The 25,434-nt window shown below is 49.2% G+C and overlaps 12 protein-coding genes across 12 annotated transcripts; 3 read left to right on the top strand and 9 right to left on the bottom strand.

Annotated features, from left to right (window-relative positions):
• Nucleotides 1-273: 273 nt before the first annotated feature.
• On the bottom strand, nucleotides 274-822 carry N7533_009328 (mitochondrial 54S ribosomal protein bL31m; the record flags this gene model as incomplete). The annotated part of the gene is made up of 1 exon (XM_057105978.1): nucleotides 274-822. One exon carries the CDS (start codon nucleotides 820-822, stop codon nucleotides 274-276), a length of 549 nt encoding a protein of 182 aa, XP_056957427.1.
• A 350-nt stretch (nucleotides 823-1,172) lies between these two features.
• Nucleotides 1,173-2,122, top strand: N7533_009329 (flavin reductase family protein; the record flags this gene model as incomplete). Its single annotated transcript, XM_057105979.1, has 2 exons — nucleotides 1,173-1,218; nucleotides 1,281-2,122. 2 exons carry the CDS (start codon nucleotides 1,173-1,175, stop codon nucleotides 2,120-2,122), a joined length of 888 nt encoding a protein of 295 aa, XP_056957428.1.
• A 674-nt stretch (nucleotides 2,123-2,796) lies between these two features.
• Nucleotides 2,797-5,841, bottom strand: N7533_009330 (uncharacterized protein; the record flags this gene model as incomplete). Its single annotated transcript, XM_057105980.1, has 1 exon — nucleotides 2,797-5,841. The coding sequence occupies one exon, from the start codon at nucleotides 5,839-5,841 to the stop codon at nucleotides 2,797-2,799; it is 3,045 nt and encodes a 1,014-aa protein (XP_056957429.1).
• Nucleotides 5,842-8,651: 2,810 nt separating this feature from the next.
• N7533_009331 (lysozyme) lies at nucleotides 8,652-9,255 on the bottom strand (the record flags this gene model as incomplete). The annotated part of the gene is made up of 2 exons (XM_057105981.1): nucleotides 8,652-8,945; nucleotides 9,004-9,255. 2 exons carry the CDS (start codon nucleotides 9,253-9,255, stop codon nucleotides 8,652-8,654), a joined length of 546 nt encoding a protein of 181 aa, XP_056957430.1.
• A 1,167-nt stretch (nucleotides 9,256-10,422) lies between these two features.
• On the bottom strand, nucleotides 10,423-11,117 carry N7533_009332 (uncharacterized protein; the record flags this gene model as incomplete). The annotated part of the gene is made up of 3 exons (XM_057105982.1): nucleotides 10,423-10,519; nucleotides 10,586-10,833; nucleotides 10,899-11,117. The coding sequence occupies 3 exons, from the start codon at nucleotides 11,115-11,117 to the stop codon at nucleotides 10,423-10,425; spliced, it is 564 nt and encodes a 187-aa protein (XP_056957431.1).
• A 645-nt stretch (nucleotides 11,118-11,762) lies between these two features.
• N7533_009333 (TPR domain protein) lies at nucleotides 11,763-13,454 on the bottom strand (the record flags this gene model as incomplete). The annotated part of the gene is made up of 1 exon (XM_057105983.1): nucleotides 11,763-13,454. One exon carries the CDS (start codon nucleotides 13,452-13,454, stop codon nucleotides 11,763-11,765), a length of 1,692 nt encoding a protein of 563 aa, XP_056957432.1.
• Nucleotides 13,455-14,016: 562 nt separating this feature from the next.
• N7533_009334 (uncharacterized protein) lies at nucleotides 14,017-14,572 on the top strand (the record flags this gene model as incomplete). Its single annotated transcript, XM_057105984.1, has 2 exons — nucleotides 14,017-14,285; nucleotides 14,338-14,572. The coding sequence occupies 2 exons, from the start codon at nucleotides 14,017-14,019 to the stop codon at nucleotides 14,570-14,572; spliced, it is 504 nt and encodes a 167-aa protein (XP_056957433.1).
• Nucleotides 14,573-14,748: 176 nt separating this feature from the next.
• Nucleotides 14,749-15,482, bottom strand: N7533_009335 (superoxide dismutase; the record flags this gene model as incomplete). Its single annotated transcript, XM_057105985.1, has 3 exons — nucleotides 14,749-14,856; nucleotides 14,912-15,391; nucleotides 15,444-15,482. 3 exons carry the CDS (start codon nucleotides 15,480-15,482, stop codon nucleotides 14,749-14,751), a joined length of 627 nt encoding a protein of 208 aa, XP_056957434.1.
• A 1,679-nt stretch (nucleotides 15,483-17,161) lies between these two features.
• N7533_009336 (oxidoreductase, short-chain dehydrogenase/reductase family) lies at nucleotides 17,162-18,154 on the top strand (the record flags this gene model as incomplete). The annotated part of the gene is made up of 3 exons (XM_057105986.1): nucleotides 17,162-17,277; nucleotides 17,363-17,677; nucleotides 17,740-18,154. 3 exons carry the CDS (start codon nucleotides 17,162-17,164, stop codon nucleotides 18,152-18,154), a joined length of 846 nt encoding a protein of 281 aa, XP_056957435.1.
• A 188-nt stretch (nucleotides 18,155-18,342) lies between these two features.
• N7533_009337 (putative general amidase) lies at nucleotides 18,343-20,222 on the bottom strand (the record flags this gene model as incomplete). Its single annotated transcript, XM_057105987.1, has 4 exons — nucleotides 18,343-18,500; nucleotides 18,561-19,477; nucleotides 19,542-19,849; nucleotides 19,914-20,222. The coding sequence occupies 4 exons, from the start codon at nucleotides 20,220-20,222 to the stop codon at nucleotides 18,343-18,345; spliced, it is 1,692 nt and encodes a 563-aa protein (XP_056957436.1).
• Nucleotides 20,223-20,521: 299 nt separating this feature from the next.
• N7533_009338 (putative pyridine nucleotide-disulfide oxidoreductase) lies at nucleotides 20,522-22,240 on the bottom strand (the record flags this gene model as incomplete). The annotated part of the gene is made up of 1 exon (XM_057105988.1): nucleotides 20,522-22,240. One exon carries the CDS (start codon nucleotides 22,238-22,240, stop codon nucleotides 20,522-20,524), a length of 1,719 nt encoding a protein of 572 aa, XP_056957437.1.
• Nucleotides 22,241-23,225: 985 nt separating this feature from the next.
• N7533_009339 (MFS transporter) lies at nucleotides 23,226-24,840 on the bottom strand (the record flags this gene model as incomplete). The annotated part of the gene is made up of 5 exons (XM_057105989.1): nucleotides 23,226-23,278; nucleotides 23,355-23,528; nucleotides 23,580-24,398; nucleotides 24,453-24,698; nucleotides 24,747-24,840. 5 exons carry the CDS (start codon nucleotides 24,838-24,840, stop codon nucleotides 23,226-23,228), a joined length of 1,386 nt encoding a protein of 461 aa, XP_056957438.1.
• Between the last annotated feature and the right edge of the window lie 594 nt (nucleotides 24,841-25,434).

The raw sequence follows: 25,434 nt of genomic DNA on the forward strand, positions 1-25,434 counted from the left end.
TATCTTTCAGTAGAGATACAGAGTCAGCTACTGTATCTTAGATATACTGGCAAGGTACTACTAGTACTACAGTAGTAGTCGAAGCAAGAAATTCGATAAAAATGAATTACTAACTTGAAAGATGACATTCATGCATTGTCGCAGACATGTGTATATTATACAAGAACAATTGAGACAGAAAAAGCGAAATCCCAACTCCCAGCCCAAAGAAATTGGAGGGCCAAAACCAATCTAATCACACAAGATGCAAATCTTTACAATTCCCCTTCCCACCTAGTTCTTCTTCTTTCCAGAGCCCTGGTTCTCCTCCTGACCAAAGGAGCTAATCAAGTCGAGCAAATTATCCTCTTCTTCTTGCTCGGCCTGAGCCTGAGCCTTAGCAGCCTCCTCCTTAGCCTTGGCGGCTGCAGGGTCCTTTGGCTCAGCATCGGCCGGAGCGTCCGCGGGAGGAGCGCTCGCATCCCAGCTGCGACCGAAACGCGCGCGGAAAGCTGCGAGACGACCAGCCTCATCGTCTTCGACATTCATCAGCTTGCTGCTGGACGGGTTCCAGAGCAGGGAATTGCGCGTGTCGCGAGTGGAACGGTAGACGGGGGCGGGCGAGGTGGTACGGTGCGTGAAGGCGCTGCCGTCGGTGAGGGTGATGAGCTGAGTAAAGGTGTATGGGCGCTTGGGGCGGCGCAGAAGTGTAGCGTGACGGCATTGAGAGCAGACAAAGGTTGTGGCTTTAGATTGGGAGGTCGGGAGTTGGCTGGGCAGGATGGTGGATGTTGTGCTCGATACCGTGGCCGCGGTGCGGCGGAGGGAGGTGTGCAGGGACATTGTGGGTGGCGTAGTGTCGGTTCACACGATTGAATGAGAGTAGTCACGAGAGGAACAGCCCTGGATAAGTATGCTGTTGGGCTGGGACACAATTCAGGAGGCGAGGGCGGAGTTGCGGCGGGTTGAGGTTATACAACTTCCGAAGCAGAGAAATTATCGGCGATACACATTACGTAATCACCACGGGGATTTTTGCGGGCAACACCTCTGCTCGCGCATTGCCTCCGACAACTCGCAGTCGACCTCTTCGGCATGAATACGCAGTAACTGAATAGACTATCTGATTTCTCGTTCATTTTGTGTTACCCTCCCACCGCTAGGAGAGAGCTACGGTTAGCCCGCCAATCACAATGAAGCTATCATTCGCACCAGTTGCGACGCGGAGAGGACTCGGAGGTGAGTTCATAAGCTCCCACGCGCAAATATATGCTCTGAATGATGCTGACTGTACGGAATAGGAGCATTTAATTCTACATTATTGACTTCTCGCTCGTCACGATCCTCTTTTGCCGTTCAGATCGAACATTCGTCATACCGTCAACATGCACCCCGGCGACAATTTAGCAACGCTACAGCTTTGCAATGCCAGGCCTCCCAATCCCTCAACGAAAGCTCTTCAAGCAATCAATCCAATATATCCTCATCTCAATCCGAATCCTTCTCCTCTACATCCGCCTCCTCAATATCGGAACAAGTTCGCCTCCTCATGCGCCAAGTACCATACCCCGTCGCAATTATAACCGCAACCGATCCCACTGGACCGTCAGACACAACCTCGTTTCGCGGAATGACAGTTTCCTCCTTCAGCACCGTCACACTTACTCCACACCCCGTTATATCCTTTAATGTCCGACGACCATCCGAAACTTTGAACGCCCTCCTATCTTCCGGCCGCTTCCTTGTACACCTCCTCGCGCCTGGCCCGGCCACTGCAACGCTTGCGAGGGACTTTTCAAAGGGAAATACCACATTGGCAAGCATGCTGAACGGACACGGAGACTTCGAGTTTGGAGCTTTGAGCGCGAATCTGGGCCAGGGACCGAGTCAGGAACGGCCGCTTCCGCTACTTAGACGGCGGGCTCAAAGCCCAGAACAAGGGGATGTGGATTTCCCCATCGTCTTTGAGTGTACTCTTCACCCGAGCAAGATCGATGTACACGATCACTCGATCGTATTGGGAACCGTTGTCCGCGCGATTGAGGGCTCTGGCTCTCAAGGGAGCAGTGGTGAACACCCGGCGGACGACTTGTGTTTGACGTATGCGAATACGCGGTTCTGGAAGATGGGGAATGAGATTTGATCAAATAAGTAAAGATGCTAGATGGAGATTTGGTGGGGCTGTACATATTATTTACTTCGGACGGGCTCAGGCTAGACTTATCACTGTACATATTACCTAGGTATACTGTGGATCAACTATAAAAACAGAGAAGATATAGAAATGGATCGCATTATTTGTTACTTATCCATCAACTTGAACCTTGGAAGAGCCTCCCCATTAGTACTAGTGGTAACTATCTCTACCTAGGTAGGTAGGTAGGTAGTAATCGTCCAACTACAAATATACCAGGCCGTTGTTGAATATACCAGTAGAAATCTACAGGTAGAGTTTTTGAACGGAGAATAAGCTTTTTAGTCTCTAGGAACAGAACTGAGATTCATCTCACTGCAAACCTTGGAATTTGATCTAACCAAGTCATACATCTCACCGCGAGATACTAATTGAGCGTCCAACAGTCAGATGGCATGACCATCACGATACAACCCGGCGAGGACAAATATGTGAACGAAGAATGGGTAAATCACGAAAGGCGAACGATGATCCAACCAGATGGATTGTGGAAAGCACAGGTGCAAAGTTCAGACAAGCCGTTGATGTAGAATACGAACAAAACCGAGAAATCAACCAATCAGTTGAGGGTAAGACAAGAAAATTGTCAGTGCCCAACGACTGTTCGATACATGTCAAATATCTCAATCTCGGGCCGACCCTGGGCTGCCACTTCCACTTCTGGTACCGCCGCTACCGCTGTCAGCTCCACTGCCTCGACTCACAGCTCGTTGAAAAGGGCTTAGAGAAGGGCGACCGCCCTGCAGAAAGCCATTTTCATTCGAGCCGGACCGTTGCTTTTCGGAAAGCATTTCGGCCAGCTCGAGCTGGAGAGGAGGCATCCGTTGAGCATCGAAATACTCTGAGCCATACTGGCTGCTACGGGTTGAGCGATTGGAAAACGAACGATCTCGGTGGGTGTCGGAAGCGAAGTAGGAGGCACCGTTGCCAGGCGACGAGGTTGGGAAGTGGGGCATGAAGGCATCGTACGTCGGGCTGGTTGGATTTGACGAGTTGGCGTGAACGGGAGACGAGCTATGCAGAGGGCTGGACTTGGCTGGAGGGAAGCTGAGGGCTAGTAACGCCCGACCATTCGGAGCAGAAGTAGTCGACAAGTTTAGAGACGGATTGTGGATTTCGGGCAAAGGATTCGTGCCTGGCAGATTGCCCTCCGGAGTGAGGGGACCAGAGTCCAGGAGCATCTGCTGCTGTTGCTGCTGAATCGTTTGTTCGATGGCGGAGGCTTGCTGCCAGAGCTGACTGGTACGTAGCTGAAAGTCCTGAACAGATTGACAGATGCTGTTAAACTGTTCTTGGAAATTGAGCTCCAGCTTGGCGTGATCTTGTTCGCGAGCAAATTGTTCGGCCGCACGACGTTCTCTTTCGTTTAGCCCCTGCGCGTTGGCAGAGATGATGCGTTCGTACTGTTCGTTGACTCGGGTACGGCGGCCCTGCAGACGCTCGCGTTTCTGAATGACCAGGTTGAGCTCTTGATCTACAGACGACACCTGTTGAGCGGCAGCAAGACGAGCCTCGGTGAGTTCTTCCTTCGTTGCATTGAATCGTTCCAGTTGTCGCTCAAATTCGGTCTTGTGTGTAGACCACTCTTCGAGTTCTTCTGTGGGCACAGTTTCCATGTTATCCAACTGCACCTCCAAAGCCGAAGTTGCCTCCTCCGTTTGTCGAATGTTCCGCTCGAGTTGGAGCAAACGCTGCTTTTGGCGATTTTCGTCCGTTCCACTCTGAAGACGGTGGTTGAAATTGTCCAGTTCCTTGCGAATTTTAGAGATGAGAAGCTTGTGGTCGTTCTTGGTTTTCTTGAGTCGAGAGCGCTTTTCGTTTAATTTGGCTTCGGCGTTGATGATGGAGTTTTTGAGCGTCGTCGTCGGGGATGAGGGTCGATAAGGCGGCTGTGGTGGGGCGGGAACTACAGAAACAGCTACTATATTTGTTAGACTTTGGTCAGGTATAGGATAATTATGCCGCGTAAACTCACTTTGCTCTGTATCGTCCGCCGCCGGGGTTTTGACGCTCATGGCACAGATTTCCTCATCAGTATCGCTGCGGACAAAAGAGCAAGTATATGCACAATTGGGAGCAAGTCCGGAGATCTCGCCTCGCCATTGAACCATACTTGGGCCGTTGGAGGATTCCGAGACCTTGCAAATCGTAGCAGTTGCCCAAAGCGCCCCATTGACGCACACATAAAACGGTTCCATATCGCCATCCAATTGCCCATTTCCACAAGAGCTTAGCACTGCGGTATCATCGACGAGATCGCCAGCAGCGAACTTTATCGTAGCACTATCCACGTCTGTGATCCATACTAATCCATCATCGAGAGAGACGCCTTGGAGATCGTCCTCAGTCATTGTGAGACCGCGGGTTGTTTTCGAGGATGCTCGCGAATGCTCATATTCCCGCATGACGGTGACCTTGGTGCTGGCGAGGGCGGCCCAGAATGGTTGACGACTTCGAACTTGATTAGCCTGTCTCCTGCGTTTCTTAGCTGAAGTAAGCCGATCCTTTCCATCCTTGAGAAATTGACCATCGGGTCCGACTAGAGAAGATGAAAGACTGGCAGCCGACTCTAGAGCTGAATCATGCTGGACTTGCGATCCGGCGGAAGCCTCAGTGTCCCCACGTTTCCCACCCTTTTGCGGGGCAGGGGACCGATTCTTAGCCATGGACCGTCTCGCCATCGCAGTTCCAGCCTGTGCTAATATATGAACAGCGAGAAGGCTCCTTAGCCAACTCGGGGATGATTGTGACGCGGAACGTCGGAATTCGGCGGGTAAAAGATTTGAAAATTGAGAAAGAATATCAGGGCTGACGAGTTTGGCGGATGCGAGATGCCCTATCACAAACTCCTGTATGCCTTTGCTGCGCACGATGTGGAGAAGCAGAACAATTCCCACACACATGCCATTGACCCCACCATTCTTCCCAGATCCTCCGCCGCCGAGCGTAATGGCGACTTGAACATGGGCCAGGTCGATTGCAAAGTTTTGAGCCCAGTTCCACATAAAGAGGCCCCAGAAAAGAACGCAGAAGCCATCCATGGCGATCATCGTCCCCAGAGAGGGGGTTCCGGCCGGGCCCTGGAAGATATCGAAATTCGACGACAGAGAACCGGCGGCGGCACCACTCGGGGGCATGAAGGTGAGGGAGGCGAACAGGAATTGGACGAGGGTTAAGACCATTGGTGGGAGCTGAAGCAGAAAAATCAGGATAGCGATGGTGTCGTACATGGGGCACGACTTGAGGATGGTGGATGCGAACTGAAGGGGATTGATTGACGAGCTGGAACCAGATCGTTTGGAGACGCCATTGCGAGAAGCCGAGCCGGCGATGCCGCCGTTTTGCGACGAGGCACCGTTTGTCTGACTGCAATCCATATCCCCACCTTTGCTGTGTCCGTTTAACATTCCACGCACATTGCCATCTGGCTTGGTATCATCCGGCCCTGTTGTCACGAGTGTTGGCGAGGTGATCGCGGTATCACTGGTCGAACGTGTGGCGGACAGGTCGATGGGAACGGTGGCCGAGCCGGGGGCAGAGCCGTTACTGGGCGAGCCGTTCAGATGGCCGGAGGATTTCTGCTTGGTCACTTTCTTGCCGGGACCGACGAGGCCATTGTCGTGCCGATTGCTCTGGTTCTTCCTACTAGCGGCAGATGAGCGTGGCATGGACGAGGGAGCCCGAAACCCAGGTCCGAGTCAGCTTGGCGGGATGAGGCCAAGGACCGGGACCAGGCAGGGAGCGGAGGGACGAAATTTGGGGGGGAAAAGGGAATTAACCCGGGTCGTGATGAGGGAATGAACAGGAAGAGGAATATAGAGGATAGGAAAAGTGGAAAGGAAAGCAGGGGAGTGGGGGGGTGGGGGATAGAGAAAGGAAGGGTAAAGATGATACGAGAAGGGGAAAAGTGAAAGTGAAAAGTGACCTTGAAGTTGAGCCAAAGCAGAATCCGTCTTTACCGTACGGTACGCCGTCGATCATTGCGAAAGCGGCAGGGGCCGCCTGCCGCTTTACCAGGAGTAAGGTATTCTGTATTGGTATTAGATTATAGTACGGAGTAGGGTCTAAATTAATGTTAATTAAAGCATCATGAGATAATATTTAATTATACTATATAGAGTGTCCAGCTACCTAGGTATCTATCTCTAAAAATATGGAGCTGTACACTGTATACACCATAGTCTAGTAACTAGTATGCTGTACGTACGTATGAATAGGGCTGTTCCCCAAATAGAAAACCCTTGCCGTTTCCACTTTGCCCATTGCTCATTACTCATTCCTCAAGACTTTGTACTTTGTTCTTTACTCTCTTAGTACTCTATGCCTTTACAGCCCACCATCGCATGATTGATTGCTACCCCTTCACCTTAGTTTTCCACTACTGCAGCGCTATACCTCGCCTTAGCTCCATTTGCCTCCCGTCTTGCATTCCCAAAAAAGGGTCTCTTAAGGCTGTGCAAAGCCACAATACGCGGATTCCCGCGGCATTGTGATTCTGACACGGCTTGTTCCCCCGTTTGCACCCTCAAAGCTTCAAGTCTAAATCATATCTGTATCAAACCTGCTATCTCAAGCTCGGTCGATCATTCCCTACTCCGTTTGCTGCGGGGTCGTCCTTGCACCAGACCTGGGGCATGCAGAGCGACTCGAGTCCCTTCGACCGTCCCTAACATTATTGGGGGGGGGGGGGGGGGATCCTCGCGTGGATGAGCGAGCCTGCAGATGAAAAACGCACACTTGGCCGAGTTGCGGAGACTCTGCATCCTGTGCTAACACCATCCACTTAGTCTATGTATCTCTGTATCATGTAAGAAGGGAAAAAACGGCAAAGTTGCCTAGGGTCTTCACATGCTCGGTTATCTCGTGCCTTGGAGGCTCCGCTGAGCAATGGCCAACGTGCGATCCACAATTAGCCACTGGAGGGACAAGTGTGAGCAAAACATCCCCACGCGCAGGACTCGCAGATCGTTGATCGTAGCCGATGTGCATTTCCACACCACACACACACAGACACATACTCAAAATAACAAGAGACCAGTCTTACCAATCGATTCTCGGATACTGCCCAGTTTCGCACCATCGGCCCCCTCTCTTCCACCCCCAAACTCATCAGGGTGCTTGGCAAAGGTTTCAATTCGTAGATCAGCCACCGATCTGGTAAAGATCGTCCCACTCGCCCAGTCTTGGTGATGGCTTGACCCCCCCCCAGATTGCAAACGCTGCCAACTTCCCGTTGATCCTCGCTGCCAAAGGCATGTCGGGAAAAACAGCTTGGTACATTAGGTGAGGGGGGATGCCATGAAATACCGGACATGGCGCAACTTACCCCATGCTTCTGCACAAGCTTTTGTGCCGTACCGCCTTTCCCGGCCTGGCACACGTAGGAGTTAGACCCGACAATTTTAAACCGTTGGACAAGGTTGCGCCAGCGCCGATCCTTCACGCTCGCTCATTTGTCTCTTTCCGGCTTCTCTTCGCCGACATAACCGGTAAGGCCCCCGAACTGCTTACCTGCGATCGGGTTATGTACCCCATACTAGTACATCTAAATTTTTTTTTTTTAGATTTTTTTTTTCTTTGATTCGAGTGTAGAGTAATTTCAAGAACAACACATATTCGGGCTAAATTTTCCTGCACGTCTACTCATCACATTCCAATGCGCGCTGCTCATACGACGTGGCGGAGGTACAGATTAACTCTGGCGGTGTGCTTCTATGACTATGACTGGCGAGTAGCTAGGTGATTTTTCCGATCGTACAGAATGGCTGACGAGTCTTCTATTATCTATTGATGCCTAGTTCAAATAAAAAATACAACATTAATGCAAGTACTCATTATAATTCCTTCTGCCAAGTAATGATCGTATGTATCCACCAAAAAACCGGTATTTTTGCATCATAACTAGAACCTCAGGTGCCAAAGAGACCTTCAATCTGAAATTTTGCCGAAGCTAGGGACAATCTCTTTGCAGGAAATCTCAACCATGCGACTTCTGGGAAACTGGCGAACGGTTGTATAGAAATTTTTTCTTATTGCGTATCTAGATTTGACTCTCGCTGTAGTCGGCCCTGATGTCAGCTGTTTAATCTCTGCACCACGAGCTGAGATAAAATCTCAGAGTTTATTTGATCGAATTGTCCCGAAAATAATCCTATTCAATTATAAGATGACAAGTGGCAGTTCCTCAAGCTACTAGTATGGATCTGATGATACAAAAAGGGAATGGCATACCCGCATATCAACTTGAAGTTTACTATGTACTAAATTGAAGAATCTGCTATCATACTACTATATCATACCTACTAGTAGTGTCTCTAGAAAATTTTCAAGGGAATATCAGTCAATTCAATCATGCATAAAGAAGTGCTAATTCTCACCGTCACCTGAAGTAAATATACACAAATCTGTTCTGCCTAGCCACTTTCATCACTAAATAGAACCAAAAAATCGCCAAAGGAAGATCAAATCTAATATTAGGCTAGCAAGCAACTGGCAAAGCACCGAAACTCGCAGGGGCATCGAAGAGATTCAGTTCCTCGCTGCGACGACGAGTCAGTCCATCAACGACCTCACCATTAGCCTTGTTCCACTGGGGCAGCTCATCGTGAGCCACAGTAACGACATCCTCGCCGGCATTCATACGCGAGACAAGATCCGAGTTGCCCATATTTCCGTTTCCAATATTGTAGGTCCAGGAGACCAATGCGGCATACTGGTTATCGTTCAGGGTGACGGGATCCGCCAAGGCATTAGTGAGTCCATCTTGGTAGCTCTGTGTCTTTATTAGTCGCCGGGTCGGTGTTTGAGACGAAAGAGAATTAGTGACTCACCACCAGATCACTGGCCAGGAGCTGGCTTGCAGACTCTTCAGTTAAAGGCTGGTTTGCGACTTCGGAGCATGAAGCGTCTCCGCAGAGGTGGCCGTAGCCGATAGTAGGGTTGCCGAAACCGTCGTCGTAGACGCTTGGTTGGAAAGATTCGAAGCTTTTAATTAAATTCAAGCCATTGTCATTGATTGGGGGCCCGGTGCAGGCAATTGCCAGAGCAGGCAGGGCGGCGACAAGAAGCTTGAAGGACATCATGAATGACGAGAGAGAATTGGGAGTTAGGAGCCGAATGAGAGAAAAGCTGAGTGTTCCGGTTCCATTTGATTCCTGGGTCCATCTCTAGCCTTTAAATATTGATAAATTTTTGGCCAAGACTCTTTTATCTCTTTGGGTAGATCTTTGGGGTTCATACTTCGTAACATTAGCATGATCGGAGGGGAAATACGAGAAGAATTGGGGCTCCAAAGCAACATATTATGCAGAGGCACCAACAATTGCAAGGAAACATCGGCCCTGAAAGCATTGGGAGATAGAGATCATCACGGGGTGGAGGTTGATTGAGTTTAGATCGGCGATCTCCAGGGCTATCATTAACTCTCATACGCTGCATTCATCCATGGATACTTTTGAAAGGGTTGCAGAATGGATTGTATAGCAGGGTAGAGTTTCCCTTCATCTGTCGCATATTTTCCGATATCGCCCCATACTACTCTCCAAGTCCAAACCAGAATGCCCAGACAGAGCACGATGGCTCGTATTAATTGTTGATCCTTGGGTTTCAGTTTGGCCCCTCGATCCTTGGCTCGGCCTTGCCGTTTCTTAGTTGGTGGATGGAATACGAGCTTGTCCACTTCGCCCTAGCATTGAAAGTCTACTGAATTGACGATGAAAAAGCTCGCTGAATCAAGATTCCTTGGTACCGTTCGGATAAATGACATTGGAATGGCTTTCTACTTCCAGTCGATCGCACTTACGCCGTTTCTAAATGTCGTCTCTCGACATACTGTCAAAAATTACCTGAAGCAAGCAACGAGCATGCATCTGATTTTTCTTTACCTACTGTTGCCGACTCTTATTGTTGCTCAAATTCTGTCTTGCCTTCAAAACCGCAGGATCTTTTTTTGTGTTTTCACATCCCGTTGAAGAAGGGTAGTGCGTGGCCATTCCGCTGACCTAGTATATTGCGATCCAATATTAAATTGAGAGTATTGTCCGTTGTCAACGAGTGTCAATGATTTGATATTAAAGATTAAGATTAGATTATTATACATTAGAAGTTGCTTCTTTCTCCTAGCGCAAAGTGTATAGTTCATCTCGTCATCCGTCTTCACTGGCACGGGATAATAAGTGGTGTTAAATTATCCAGCCATACCGATCGTAGCCGAGGTTGGAGGTTTTCCAGAACTATGATATCGCCAAAGCCTAGACATCAAGTTCGGGCTTTGTGAGTTGCTTCTTAGCCTTTCGTTGAACATGACAAGCTCTCGAGGCAACGATCATCAAAATCATATTGAATACACTGTAGAACGGGTTGTAAATTAGCCAAATTCCACCAAAAGGAGAGGCAAAATTGTTCCCAACTTACATCCCAAGAAGCATCATTGAGCACCCGAAGACCTCCGCTCCGTATAGATTTTCGTGTATATTATTCTTGGAATATCCGTAGCCACCCGCATGCCAGCCTGCTAGTTCTTGCATATAGAAACAAATGGTGATGAGCTGCCCGAGCCAGGCAATGCAGTCGAAGAAGATGGTGACTCCAGGAGGGACAGCACAATTGAAGACGATCACCACGAGGAATACCGAAGCGGACCAGACAAAACCGTATGCGGCCTATTGTTGGCTAGATGTTAGTAGTTTGTTTGAAGATACAATGACACCATTCCACGTAGGCTTACGGTTCCCAGGTTTATCCCGGCCCATGCACTACCGAGTCCATCAGTGGCCACAACACCGGCCTCATGTTGTGTGTATGCCCAAGCAAAGCATACGATGGGTGCAATCGTGATGAAAATGGCGCCAAAACGAAGTGAAAGGAAATTGAGCCATTTCTTCCGCTGGCGAGGTACTGCGTCTGGGTGCCAACCAGTGTAGAATTCTTCGTAGTAGCTTGACATGTCGAATCGATTTAATCAGACGAGGTAGATATGAAGTGGAAGGTAAGATAATACCTTATATAAACAGTATGCTCAGCAGTTATCTAGGTATCTTGGGGGCTGAACCACAAAGAGCCCAACAATGTGCATCATTGCCTCTTCCATAGATAGCACAGCCTCCGGGCGGGTGGCGAGGCCAAGAGTCTTGCAAGATTCCCCGCCAATATATCGAAAACTCCTTTCTACATGATTGGAGCTGATCTTGTGTAGAGTTCCGAAGGCAGCAGATCTTAGAATTAGAGTCTCGAACTAAACTTGTTTGGTGTTCTTAGGCGCCCATTCTCCTTGACTTCGCCATGGTTGTTTGTCTTGGCGCTTATCGGGCTTGGCACTGGGGGGCGGAATGATGGGAAAGTCCAAAAAATCTCAATAATACGTCATGAGATTTGATTCATTTAGTAGCTGTTGAAAGATTGGGACTCGGGGTGTGTAATATGAAATTATTTCACATTTCATGTGGTCGTAGGCTAGTATATTAGATAGTAAATCATTCTGTCGCGGGTCTAGATATTCACAGGTATATTCAGGAAGATTTGGTTGCCTCTATCAATAATCGATCAGGCATTCAAAATAAAAAGAATCATGTAATGCTCAAGATAAATCTCTCTAGCCGCGTCGACAGAAACATGATGCCTGAATCGGTATATCAGCCATAGCCAAAGCGAGCCTTAACTGAGGTTTCATAGTCCTCGCTTCGGCTGCTCTACCAAGTTTGACTAGACATTCGTGATAACCATGCAGGGCCCAGACATTATTCGGGTGTCTCAAGGCGCGAGGGAGAGACTCATCAATACCAAGATCTGCAGAATAAACCTTGCTGGCCTCCTCCACTCTGTTTTGTTCTAGCAACAACGCTCCCAGCGCATGTCGGGCGGGTTGCATCCAGCCCCATGGTTCATCGTAAGGCAGATCATCATCTCGGTCAACTGCAAGGCGGAGACAGGCAAATGCCTCCTCGTATTCACCGCAGCGGTAAGCGATTTCCCCGTCGAGCATTGCAGCAGCAACAGAGATGATATCGAGGCAGGTATTATTGAATATAGTTCGAGATGCGGGAACCAGCTTCTTTGTGGAATTGAAAAGATCCCTCTCTTCCTTTGCTTCGTCAGTACGGCCCATTGCAGCCAAAGCAACGCCCCTGGCGTAGTGGGTCATGGTAGTCGTGCTGCAGTAGATGACTTGGTTAGTTGGTAGGCCCAGGCTGAGAATTTCCTCCCAACGACCGAATCGAATTAAAGCATGCACTCGTGTAGACACGAATCCCTCGAGCCAATCTGCCAAGGGTGGAGATTGAACTCGGAGAAGGTCTTCTGTGAGCGATTCTGCGAGCACAGTGGCTGTTTCGATGGCTATTTTGGACTGGCCTCCTAGCATAGCTGCATACATGCGGAAATGATAGTCATGAGCCCGGTAGAGATTATAAAAATGTCCCAGTGACTGGTTGGCAAGGAACTTCTCGTCGGCGCGGATCGCGGACGTATTTGATGCCACTGCTCGACGGTAGTCGCCGCAAAGTATATCCAGGTGAGTTGCCATATGCTCAAGATGGCCGGCGTCAGGTACCAATCCTCGCAAATTATCCGCGATTGGAAGCGCAATCTCTGGTGTGGGAGACATCTCCATCAAGTGAATGTACAAGTGCAAGAGACCGGGATGTCCCAGGGCATTATCGCCGGCCAAGGCGCGGTCCAGTACTTTCTTCACCTTGAGGGTCGGAGCACCCGGAGTTGGTTGCCCAGTTTTCAAGTCCCACAAGGTCCATGGGGCGAGGTTCATCAAAGCATCGACGTATAGCGTAATGACATCTAGGTCCTCGGGAAAGGCGTTGTATACCGATTCCATGGCCGTGGCATACTGCTTATTCCAGTCGGTACAGTCCCCCAGGGGTTCCTCTTGGGGATACCGGTGCTGTAACGCCTCGACAAGGGCCCTCTCGACAGGTGATGCGGCCCCTGCCTGGTTCCTTGCTTCCCAGGCGGCTGCGTGAGCCCGTGTGGTGGTCGTCGATAGATCTTCTCCATCGAATAATTTCCATGGCTTGTTGTAATTAGGACCCAGTGCAAAGGCAATGCCCCAATATCCCATAGCGCAAGTCGGATCGAAGATCACGCATTGTTCGAAACATCGTGCAGACTCCTGGTGGTTGAAGGCGTATGCCCAAATGAGACCACGATCGAACCAGGCCTGGGCATCGGGGTTGGCGGTGCTGACGCGTCGATTGTAGGGCCCAAGGTCATAGTATGTCTCGGATGGAGAGAGCTTCTTTGGGACTGAGGTCTCATGCCAGACTTTCTCCATTTTACCCGTTGTCGTTGTTGGTCAGGTGGGTTGTCAAGGTCTCTCCGCGGGCAAGGTGGGGCTCACACGACAGTCCCGGTTCCGTCGCGCCTGGCCGGCATCACAAATGTTCTGTGTCCTCCACTACCTCCACCCCCTGCCCACAATTACTCACGCGGACGTCTTAACTCTAATTTCATTTGCGGAGTTTCGGGTACTGGGGCTACTCCATAAAACATTTCGAAGAGCGTCTGACTTAAACGGAATGATCTGCCTCTATTTTAGCTAACCAAAGCTGAGAGTCTTAATGCCTCAGGCATTTAATCCCCACAAAATGCGCAGATTTGAGCAGATCGGCAGGACTAGCCTCATTGGGGAGTATATCTGCTCGATCCCGCTCACCTTGGTGGCCGACCTTGCGGGTGTAAGCTGCGCCTATATAGCATGGGTATCATGGGACTCTCCTTTATTTTCTCTCGCACCTCGACCCGTTCAATCGTTGTACATATTGCATCTCATATATCCATCGCAGCATTCTTGCATCTTCCATCCCTTTCAACATCAACCTCAACCTGATTTCAAAATGTGCGGTGAAACCAACCGTCCTGCCTTTGGAGGCACCATCGCTGTGCTCTTCCCATGCGACAACAATCTTTCTTCGGAACGATCGCTTTCTTCCTCTCCAGACTCAGTCACCTCGCAATCTACATCTTCATCAACATCCTCCTTATCCTCCTATTCACTCTTTTTCCGCGACACAAACGATCACAAAACCAAGGCTATCTTTCAAATCGACGATCCAGAGACCTACCAAGCATTAAAGAGTCTTGGAAATGTGGATATGCGCATAGAGTAAGCATTCAATCTCCGTATTCAAATACCGTTATTGATCCCTGCTCGACAGGAAATATGGAGATCTCTCGACTTCATTTGCCCCCACAGTCCCTCTCCATCAGTTCCGATTAGATTTGTCCCAGAACAAATGTCTGAAACCAGGATTTCACCAAACGGAGATGGAGTTTGAGTTACCCGAGCGGTTAGATCTCGGTGTCTCCGAGAAAGGTGTCGTGGGTCGACAAGTCACCCTCCGCGAAGCCGAGGGAGCAGTGCTTGGCGTGGGGATCGTGGGCTTCAATTAAAGTGAATGACTGGAATAGTCCTTTCTCCTTTTCTTTCTACTATATACTCGGCATGCAAAATTTGATATCCATTTGATTTGATTTGGTCGGTTACATTGTTATCATCAACTAGGTCATGAATCTTGCCATGAACGGCAGCGGGAAAACGTAAGAGCCTCATATCGAGCAGTCCGCCTTTACAACTTGACAAGGTTCTCAACACCGGCCGTGTAGCGCTTCTCTGCTTCCGACCAGTTGATGATATTCCAGATTCCCTCGATGTAGCCAGCCTTGTTGTTCAGATACTGGAAGTCAAGGCGTCAGTATGAAGCTTCGGTCGGCTTCGGAAGCAGAACTTACTTGGAGATAGTAGGCATGCTCCCACATGTCAACACCAAAGACAGGTACATCCTCAGCCGAAACTGGATCCTGATCCTTTGTGGTGGTAATGTCGAGACGGCTATTGGGTCCGCCAGTGCTGACGAGCCAGCCCCAGCCGCTGCCCTGGATACCGAGAAGAGCGGCTCCGAATGCCTTCTTGAAAGCGTCTTCAGATCCCCAATGGGAGACAATTGCCTCCTTTAGAGAAGGAGCAGCGCTGGCCAGGTCATTACCTGGGGTTCCAGGTGGAGTGAGGTTCTTCCAGAAGAGGGAGTGGTTGATGTGACCGCCCCCGTTGAAGCGAATCTTCTGCTGCAGGGAGATCAGGGTCGGAACATCATTTGACTGAGTCGCTCCAGCTTGGGATGAGAGAGCGGCATTCAGGTTATTGACGTAGGTTTGGTGGTGCTTCTGGTGGTGCAGCTCCATGATCTGTTTGGAGATCACGGGCTCAAGGGCCTAGTCGAGATGAGAAAATGGACATTCAAAGTGTACTGGGGGCGGTTCTTACATCGTAGGCATAAGGGAGAGGAGGAAGCGTGTGAGACATTTTGACAGTGTGGTATGAAAATGAGAGATTAGAGGGTGAGAGGTGGAAAGTCGAAGTCACCGGGAGATGCGTGGGTATTAGAGAAAGGAAGGCAACTCCCAAGGTCCTCCCCGATTGGGAGTCCCTCTAGGGAGCACCCCGCAGCCCACAAGGTACTAGTGCATTCATTTCAATGACGAGATCCTTTGAGAGGTCATTCGATTGGAAGTTGATTTGCGTGGAGTACCTAATGTGAGTTGGTGCCATGAGTTGCGAAAGATTGAGCACATTTCGGGCCCACCAGCCGTGATACTACCAGCCACGATTGTTTGCACCAGTGGTAAACGTAGCCCGCGGATATAATCTCAACAAGCCCTACATTTTTATATTGGAATAAATTTTCCGACTGGAGATAATTAGCGGTCATATCACTTGACAGGCAATTGAAGATTTAACTAGAAACTTGAAGTACTAGGACCAGGGCTTGAATTATTATAGAGGCTGACAGTGCCACAATTGTCAGGTGACTACTAGGATTACCCGTGCTATATGAAGATAGTCTTGGACCTAATGGATCTTTCGACTCGTCTAAATTGAATCTTAACCTACAAATAAAAAGATAATATAGATACAGAGAGATGACTCTGGCAAGAAAAGTGATCCCAGAGTAAATATGCGTATGAGTGAGAAACTATCTGAGCTCAAAGAACCTAGATACAGGAGTGTGAACTGTCTAAGTCTGTACAACAAGACAAACGCTCTGACTTTCATCCCCGGCCTTGGCAAGAAGAGGAGCAAGAGTGGCAGTGAACGGCGTTGTCCTAATTTCCGTGCATTCCATACAAGGCAGTGCCTGAAAATGTCGTGCAGCGCATTCTGGAGCTCAAACAAAGAACGGATCACAGTCTTAGAGATTGCATCGATAAAGCGATGTGTCTCAGACAATTCATCAAGGAGCAATATTGTGATATTCTCTGGAGACGTTGGGCGATGGATTTAAGAGATGAGATTGAATCGAAAATTGTGCTGATGAAAGTCATCTCGTGGGAGGCCAAAGGCCCCTTTAGCCTTGATCATGTCATCGAAATTGTTGTAGTTACTTCCTCTAAATAAGCCTACTAGGCACTAGGAGGTAGAATACCCGGTGGCGAAGACGACATATGACATATGCCCAGGTGCCATCAATACCTCCCCTTTCCAGGATCAGCCAGATGTTCCAAAGTCGTAGAGGACTGACTGATCAATAGCCATTTTCCACTTTTCTACTATTAAAATACCTATGGGTGCTTTATGTCTCGGAACTTCCGCAATGTCTTAATAGTTACTTTGTCTACTTTCAAATATTATTTGCTCTTTCATGCTTCGTCGTACGAAGTTGTAGCCAAAGTACCTCGAAATGGGCCAGCATACCCAGTTTCCCATTATTCGCGTGGCAACTTTATGATTACCGTAAATAAAATCTGGTATAACATAAATTAACGTGATTTGACCTACTACGATTCCTAAAAAAATGCTTAGGGACAGAGATTACTAATCCATGGGACATACTTGTAGTTTGCGGGGTTCGGCATTGTAACACAGACGAGCCTCGGTCAATCGGCGCGGTTGCACTATAACACCCTGGCCCTGATGCGAACTTGAACTTGAACTTCACCCAAACACCTTCCCTCCTCCATACATTCCCATATACCAAGGAAATCATGTCAGCCACAGATCAAGTTCAATTGACCAACTTCTCGAATATATTCTCCCTCGAGGGGAAGGTAGCTGTCGTGACTGGCGGTTCACGCGGGTTGGGACTTCATGCTGCCTCGGGGTAAGTTTTGCCCTGGACTTACGGTTTCAAGGACAATACCCCCGAATTTGCTATTTGTGTCTTGAAAATCTAACGTCAAGATTAGCCTCCTACAAGCTGGTTGCTCCAAGGTGTATATCACCTCCCGAAAGAAGGATGCCTGCGACGAAGCTGTCGCGGCGCTGAACGCGTTGCCTTCCAAGCGACCGGGAGCTCAGGCCATCTCTGTGCCTGCTGATAGCTCCCGCATGGAAGATCTCGATAGGCTGGTTGCAGAGATTAGCAAAACAACTGATCATGTCGATATCCTATTCGCCAATGCGGGTGCGACCTGGGGTGAGAAGTTCGATACTCACCCCGAAAAGATGTTCTCGAAGGTGATGGATCTGAATGTCAAGAGCATCTTTTACACAATTCAGAAGTACGTCTCTGCATTTTTCACGTTCCTGATAAATGCCCCTTTAATCTGACATCAACTCATAGACTTGCTCCACTCCTCGAGGCAAAGGCAACGCTCGAGGATCCTGCTCGCGTCATTGTCACCGCTTCCGTGGCGGGCATTGGCATTGGAACCGTTGGAGAGAACGCCACACCAAGTTATTCCGCGTCCAAGGCTGCTGCCATTCACCTAGCAAAAAATCTTGCTGTTGAGCTGGGCCCTCGGCATATCCTGACCAACGCCATTGCGCCGGGCTTCTACCCCTCCAAGATGGCCAGTGGCTTGATTGAGCTCAAGGGTGGAATGAAGGAGCTACAGGAGTACTCACCCAATGGCCGTTTAGGCCGTCCCGAGGATATTGCAGGACTGGTCGTGTTTTTGTCTTCGCGTGCATCAAGCCATTTGAACGGGGCTGTCATTGCAACTGACGGCGGTGCTGTCCTCAAGGGTAGACTTTAGTTACCATTTTGATTGATATGTCGATGGTTCCTAGGCCGAGCATTGAAATAAAACCACGCTTGGCATAATATGACAAAGTTTTTGGAAAAATCAATATCATTGGTATAGATACCGAACTTGTTCACCATAGTTCTGTCGAAGTGACCTGAACTCTTATGGTAGTATTTACAAATATAGATCACATTTATTTACAATTTTGCGCTGGGCAAGCCGGTCTTTCCCTGGACCGCCCGATCGACGATCTCCATTGCTTGGAAGAGTTGATAGTCATGCTGCTTGGGAGTGACAACCTGAACACTGAGCGGCGAATCTAGGTACACGCGGCGATCGACAGTCTTCTCGTTCCCTGCAGTAAATTATTAGTATCGTGCTTCCATGAGGACACATTGGTGTTGTCATCACTTACATAGTTGTCGGTTGGCCTTATCCCAGCTCCCAAGGACGGGTGTGTCCATCTCCCGTCCAAGTTCCAAATCCGACTCAACGAATGATCGCACAGGAACAGTACCAGCAGGGTAGTCCAGCAAAACAAACGTGGAGGTGTATCCCACAGCATTATAGCGATCCATTTGTGGAACTGGATGCGGTGCAATAGGACAGATAATAGCATCGATGCGCCGGCTCTTATTGGATGAAGAAAGAGTCCACATCTTCAACATTTCCAACTCAACTTCAGCACGCTGGGCCTGTAACCGAGCTAGCTGGTCGATGGTAAGAGCCTTTCCGCGCTTCATGCGGCCCTGTAACCAAGGTATAAGAGACTCGCCCATGCTCTCAATCTTATCTAACATGCTCGACCCGTCATCGACGCCCATAAGGCGGCCAGCCAGACCCTGGCATTTCGGCAAGGCAGCTGGTAAAGGAACATCGACAACTTTAACACCCGGCGTCCGGCGCAGTTGACTTGCTACCTCATCTAGGATGCGAGCAATCGGCGGCAGTGGTGTGACAAGGCCATCCGTTTTCAGGATACCAATAGTGAAGTTGCGTGGAGGAGCCAGGGATTGAGGTACATAAAAAGGTTGCCAGGAGCCGGGGATGCAATCCTCGCCAAACAATTCAGCTCGGGGGACAATCTCCGCCATCACAGCTCCAAGATCCGCGACCGAGCGGGCCAACGGGCCAGCCACAGGCTGCAGAGCAATCCGACCTTTGCCCTCTAGTTGACCGCTTTCCTGGCCACCATATGGAACACGCCCGTTACTCGGCTTGAAGCCGTAAATTCCTTGACACATTGCTGGTACGCGAATGCTACCACCGATATCTGTGCCGAAGCCGACCATGGATCCTCGCATAGCGAGCAATGCGCCCTCGCCTCCAGTACTGCCTCCAGCAGTCCACTGTCGATTGATAGGATTGAGCGTTCGTCCGAAGAGATGGTTGCAACTGTTCGAGAGTCCCCAGTGTCTGGGGGATGTTTGTCTTGGCAATGACGATGGCACCGAGAGATTGGAGCAGTTCCACAAGCGCTGCATTCTCCGAGGCAGGCTTGAATGCCAAGGCAGATAACCCAATGCTTGAGTCAACTCCCTTCACGTTGAATGTATCCTTCACGGAAACCGGCAGGCCATGCAGGGGTCCGACGGGTTTGCCCGTTTGTCGCAGTATATAATCCAGTTCTTGTGCGCGACGTAAGGCGCGGTCGAAGAGCGGTTCGGTGAGACAGCGTGTAACTTGATGGGCTATGGCTGCCCTCTGTTATTTGAATCGGTCAGCCATCAGGCTTTATAGGATATGTGGATTTCTCCCGAATGCTCACCTTGCAGAACGCCCGAGTAACTTCCTCCGACTTCAATTTACCTTCTGTCATCGCAGAAACTAGTCCTCGGACATCGTAGTTCTCTGTAATACCCAGTTCTTTCGACGTGAGTATACCGCAAGTGCGAGGTATCTCCATCACGTTCACTCGGCCATATAGCTTTGGGCCTTCGGTAATAGACTCCGCGGGCGAGAGCATGCCCTCGGGAATGAGGTTGGTAGGGAGTTGCCATTCAGAGGGGATAGCAGCCGCCAATTCAATTTGTTTGCGTTGAGCAATTGCCACGTAAGGGGGCTGTTGAGATGCCATGATGGGTGATAGTGAAGTTTGAAGTTTGAAGGTTGCGGAATGCAACATTGAAATAACACTGGTGGATGCGGGGAGTGCGGAGAAGACAAGCCTCGGCCCAGGCGAACTGCCGATTTAGTTGAAGACCCCCATATTTGCCGGACCCTTGAAACATAATTGTCGCAGTCTTCTCATGTATCGAATTAAAAGAAATCTTTCATTTTTCGATTTTTCGGTTCTCCTTTTCCTTCATTCGGAAAAAAGATGAAGGAAACAAGATGCAGTAGGAGATGTTTCATTTTTTCGTCATTTACAATACTTTAAAATCTAGATACATCCCTTCCAAACAATCTATTCAAGGTCCACCTGAATGCCACTCGGATCTTGTTGCGCCAACTGATGCTCATGGTGATGTACGCAGCGTTCCAAACCAACCGAGCCATTCGTCCGGTGATGCCTTCGGGTAAATAACTTTTGCGCTTGTTGACATCGTGCATGTCATGAGGGATCTGCATCAATGCTTTCTCACTTCCAATGTAGGCTAGTGTTCCCATGTTGCGGAATGAGAAGGGGGACGTATGGGCCAAATCCGCTTTGTTCATGTGGGACGCGAGCCATTTCGCTTCTTGGAATGTTGCTTGGGCGGTTGCGGGAGGTGCACCGGTCTCGATCATGCAATTATCCCCCAGAGCAAAGACATCATTTAACACTGCCGTATCTCCCTTGTCGTTTTGTAGCTGAACCCGCAAATGGCCATCGACGAGCAGCGCTCCCGTCTTTGGAACTTTCTTGAATTCCCAAGATTGCTCTGCAGAGGTCGCACCACTGGAGCTTCGATCCATCTTGAACACAGAGTTCTCGGGAAACTCTTTGACTTCATTTAGTGACTGGCTAACCAATTTGGTCATGGCATTTCCTGTTGCCCATACGCACATGCCGACTCCGACTTCTCCTTCCTCCTCGGTGGTCAAGGTTAAGCAGCGCTTTGGGTCCATTTCATAAGGTGGAGGCGCACCAGGTGGACCCCAGCGTAAGCCCTTCACATGATGAGAGGTCTTTATGTCAATCCCTTCACTCCTCATCGTCTTCATCGCATACCGAGAAAGTGATTCATCGAACGTGGACAGAACCTTCGGTGCGACATCGTAGAGGCTGAGCTTCGGAAGCCCTTCGAGGCCCGGGTAGAGCGCTATCATATCCTTGTAGATGAAGTCACGCAGCGAAGCTGTGAGCTCAGTGCCAGTTGGGCCAGCACCAACGATGGCAAAATGAAGCAGCCACTTTTTCATATCCGTGGTTGTGGTTGGCAAGACGGCTAGCTCGAAGCATTCGCGTACACGGCGCTTCACCCGTTTGGCATCACCAATATCCTTGAAGAACATGGCATTCTGTCGGACTCCCGGTGTACCAAATGTGCGACTCACTGCGCCCACAGCGATGACCAACTTATCATATGGAACTTCGAATGTTTCGCCTTTCTCCCAAAGCCGGCGCGGTTGTGTCGGCTGTTTATTGCTGGCCTCCGGGCCGTCTTCGGTTTCCCTTTCGTCCTCGTGTGTGCGCGGCGATTCTGTGACGCCACTTTTCACCACTGTAGCTTCGCATAGTATAGTTTTCTTCTTGAGATCGACGGATCGGGCTGCGGCTTGAATAAAATCGACTTTGGCGCCTGGGTCTCGCACCGGTTCGACGATGTTAGAGAAATCCAATGATCCGCTGGCCGTATCTGTAAGGAGAGGAGTGAAAACGAAGTATGAACGAGGTGAGACGATGATTGGCGAGAAGGTTTTAGGTGAGAGTCGGCGTGACATGGTATATCCGCCCCATCCGGATCCGAGAATGACGACGCGTTCTTTCTGGTGATCGGACTGGCTGCCAGCATCGGAGTGTTCAACTTGTGTCGCGAAACATCTTTCAAGGATTTTTTGTTTGGTAGACCCAAGGTTATGAGGGTTTTGAGGTCTCCATGAAAGAGTATGTTGGTGAGAAACAACGCCAGGCCTGCGCAATGCGCGCACAGCGCCCAATCGAAGGGGCATGGTTTACTGAAAATGTTGACTCTCAATTGAAGTTCCAGCTACATGGTGAGTCACAATTCTAGGGAGTTTCCAGAGTATTAAAGCCCTGGGACCAATGTACTGGTGATAGACTTCCGCTTACACATGGATGACTTCATGAAGGAAGGAGTCGGATCGGGATTGCGAACGAACCTTTCCGTGGAGCTCCACCACAACCCACTCCATCTCGGATTCTCGTGCTCCCGTGGCCATCTTATCGAGGTGTAGTTTTCCTTGATACCTCAAGGGGAATTACGGAACCCTTCGGGGCCATCGGTGAAGTGCGGGCTGCACGTGCCACTAGAGTCGATCGGGAGAATCAGGAGCTTTGGACAGAGCATTGGTTCTTCACATGGCCAGCAGGAATTATCAGCAGATCAAAAATAAATATACGAAAATTGAAAGAGAGGAGGAATCTGAAGGAGGGAGAGGTATTGTTCAAATACAGCATAGCATGGAATCATGTGATGTCAATGCATGCCAGTCTACAACTTAAATCGCTTGCTCCACCATCATGTCACTCTCTTAAGCCTATCAGGTTGAAGCATGCCAGGTGCCGTGGCATACACACTGTAACTTGAGTAAATGCATTTGACCCCCCCACTTCGATCGACTTTGTACTGGAGAATCATATTGTTTCAATATTTCAAGTTATACCTTCGCATTCTTCAAATCCATTACATTCTTTAGTGGTATAAACTGCTTTATCCCCTAGGGCGTCCATATGGGGGCTTAATTGAGCACCGAAGGCACAGGCACTGCCTAAAAGATGCGGTAATTGTAGTGAAGAAGAAATTCTAGCCCAACAAAGAAAAAATGAAAAGAAGGTGTGGTGGATTTCAAGGTTTATATCTATAAAAGTGTAGAAATTCTGGTTGGGTGGCTCACTTGCTTACTAGTTACCGACCACATTACATACCTAGGTAGTAACACCGTGACCCATTGGGCTCCGCGTCGTTACAACTTGTTATCTTCCTAGGAAGATCGCTGCAATAATACCGACGACCAAGGAAAATATTCCTGAAAGCATAATTAGTATGTGTGGTGACGGTTATATTTCAGAGAATTGGACGATGAATGAAGTTTAAAAACCTACCCACAATGTAACTCATATAGGAATATCCCAGAGTATTCGTCATGAAGCCGGTTACAACGGGCCCTAACAGCGTGCCAAGAGTGAAGCATATCTTGCAGATGGAATATCCAGAAGACAATTTACTGTTGGGACCAAATCGACCAGGGCGCTCCTCCTCAAACTTCTTCATTACATCTAAATGTTAATTAGCGAGAAGGTCGTTTCCGGATGGAGCTTTGAACATACGTGTTATTTCAATAATACCACATCCAGCAGTTAATGTCCATCCAATCCCAATGCCGGCAATGGCCACCATGTAGATGACACGCCCTGTGTACCCGCTACTATGATCGGGCAAGCCAACCAGAGCGAGAAAAACAGCACTTGAGATGAATCCGAGAGCCGTGGGAACTCTAGTGCCTACTCTATCTTTAAGAATACCAGTAAAGGTACTAAATACCAGAGAAGGCAACTGGAGAATCAGAAACGAAAGACTGACCTCTGCAGGTCCCCATCCGAACTCCGTAGTGACGTGAAGCGGTAGTGTAGTGTCGAAAGTGACTAGGATAAAAGCAGCAGTGAAGTGGCAAAGCAAGCCAGTAATTGCGCGTGGGTTGGTTAAAACAGCCTTATAGAAATTCTCGACGAGGACATCTTCAACCTTCGAGCCCACGGCATCCTGGGATGGGGAAATTAGCGAAGTTCGTTCATTGACGTCCTGCTCGGGTATTGTCCTAGACTCGACATCATCTTCCGAAGCTTCGGTAGACACCTCCCCTGTATTGTCTTTAGATCGGTCTTCGATCATGACAACCCGCATGAGAATATCAATGACCAGTACCGCAAGAGCGGCAATCCAAGTAGGCCAGTATCCGAAGAGCTGCAAGAGAGTACCGGAGAGCATGGGGCCAACAAGGAGGCCGGAGTTGAAAAACGAGGAAACGCCTCCGAGTACTTTCCCTGTGTTTTCCTGTCCGACCGTATCAGCGACGGTTGCGAGTCCAACAATCCATGCTCCATTGCCGCCGATAGCTTGTATTGATCGTCCGATGAGAAGTACAGGCACTAAGGTTCAGCAAATCAGTTTGCTGCGCTAGAACGCTAGGAGAGATGAAATACCGTTGGTTGAGATCATGACCAAAATTGTTCCTATGGCTTCTGCGGAAAGAGCAGCTAGGAAAGAGGCTTGTCGGCTTGGAATTCTGTCCGCAATATAACCAATCGGAAGACTAGTGATGAGTCCCACAAAGGCATGGACCGAGAGAATCAGGGATGTGGTAGACTGGGCGTGGGATTCACCGATGTGAAGACGGTCCCTGATCATGACCGGGAGAATGGGAACAATATAGCTGTAGAGGAAGTTTGCTATTCGTCATTAGTAGGGGCTTTTAATCTTCGAGAGGCTTTATGTACTTGAGAATAGCGCGATGGCGATGCAAGTGATAATGAACCATCGTGAGGACCGCCATGAGTATCCCACTGAGTTCACTCCTCCATTCCAAGCCATTTTGGCAGTTTCGTCTCTGTTCAGTAGCAGATTTTGCGAATCTGGGGGTGGGGGACAGAGGGGTTAGATCATTCCAAGGTTTGGATCAGGAATATCGTAGTTGAGTGGCGGGCTGAGGGAGCTGAAAATCGCATCCCTTAAATTTGGGATCGCTGGATCTTGCATACGAGTGCATGAACTATTAGTTAGTCACCTGAGGTTGTGGACCCCAAAGGTACGCCGCCTAAATCGACTATTGGTTAGTTCAAATCTTTGTGTAACAGTCCGTGTCCTTGCCTCGGATATGGTCTACGTAAATGGCTGAAAAAAAATAGGAAGTAGCCGCTCAGTCGTTCCTACGCGGAAATTGTACCGACCAGCTTGCTTCCACTCTAAGCCCATTGCATTCTCTCCCGGACACCTTACACACAATGTCTTAGCGATTAGCAAACCCAGAATACAGTTAGTAGCTCTCTTTATTTCACTTCAATGTAAGGGGCTGGGGTATCTCCTCCATCAGTACGGAGTATTTTCGAAGAAGATGAAAATGGAGACGATGGAGACGAACGCCGAGCTGTTCTAGGTTCAACGCTAGGTTGTTTAAAGTTGGCCGAA

This window comes from Penicillium manginii (assembly GCF_028828005.1).
Source record: "Penicillium manginii strain IBT 31320 chromosome Unknown utg000006l:1.0-4164085.0:1.0-4166146.0, whole genome shotgun sequence".
NCBI classification, from domain to species: domain Eukaryota; kingdom Fungi; phylum Ascomycota; class Eurotiomycetes; order Eurotiales; family Aspergillaceae; genus Penicillium; species Penicillium manginii.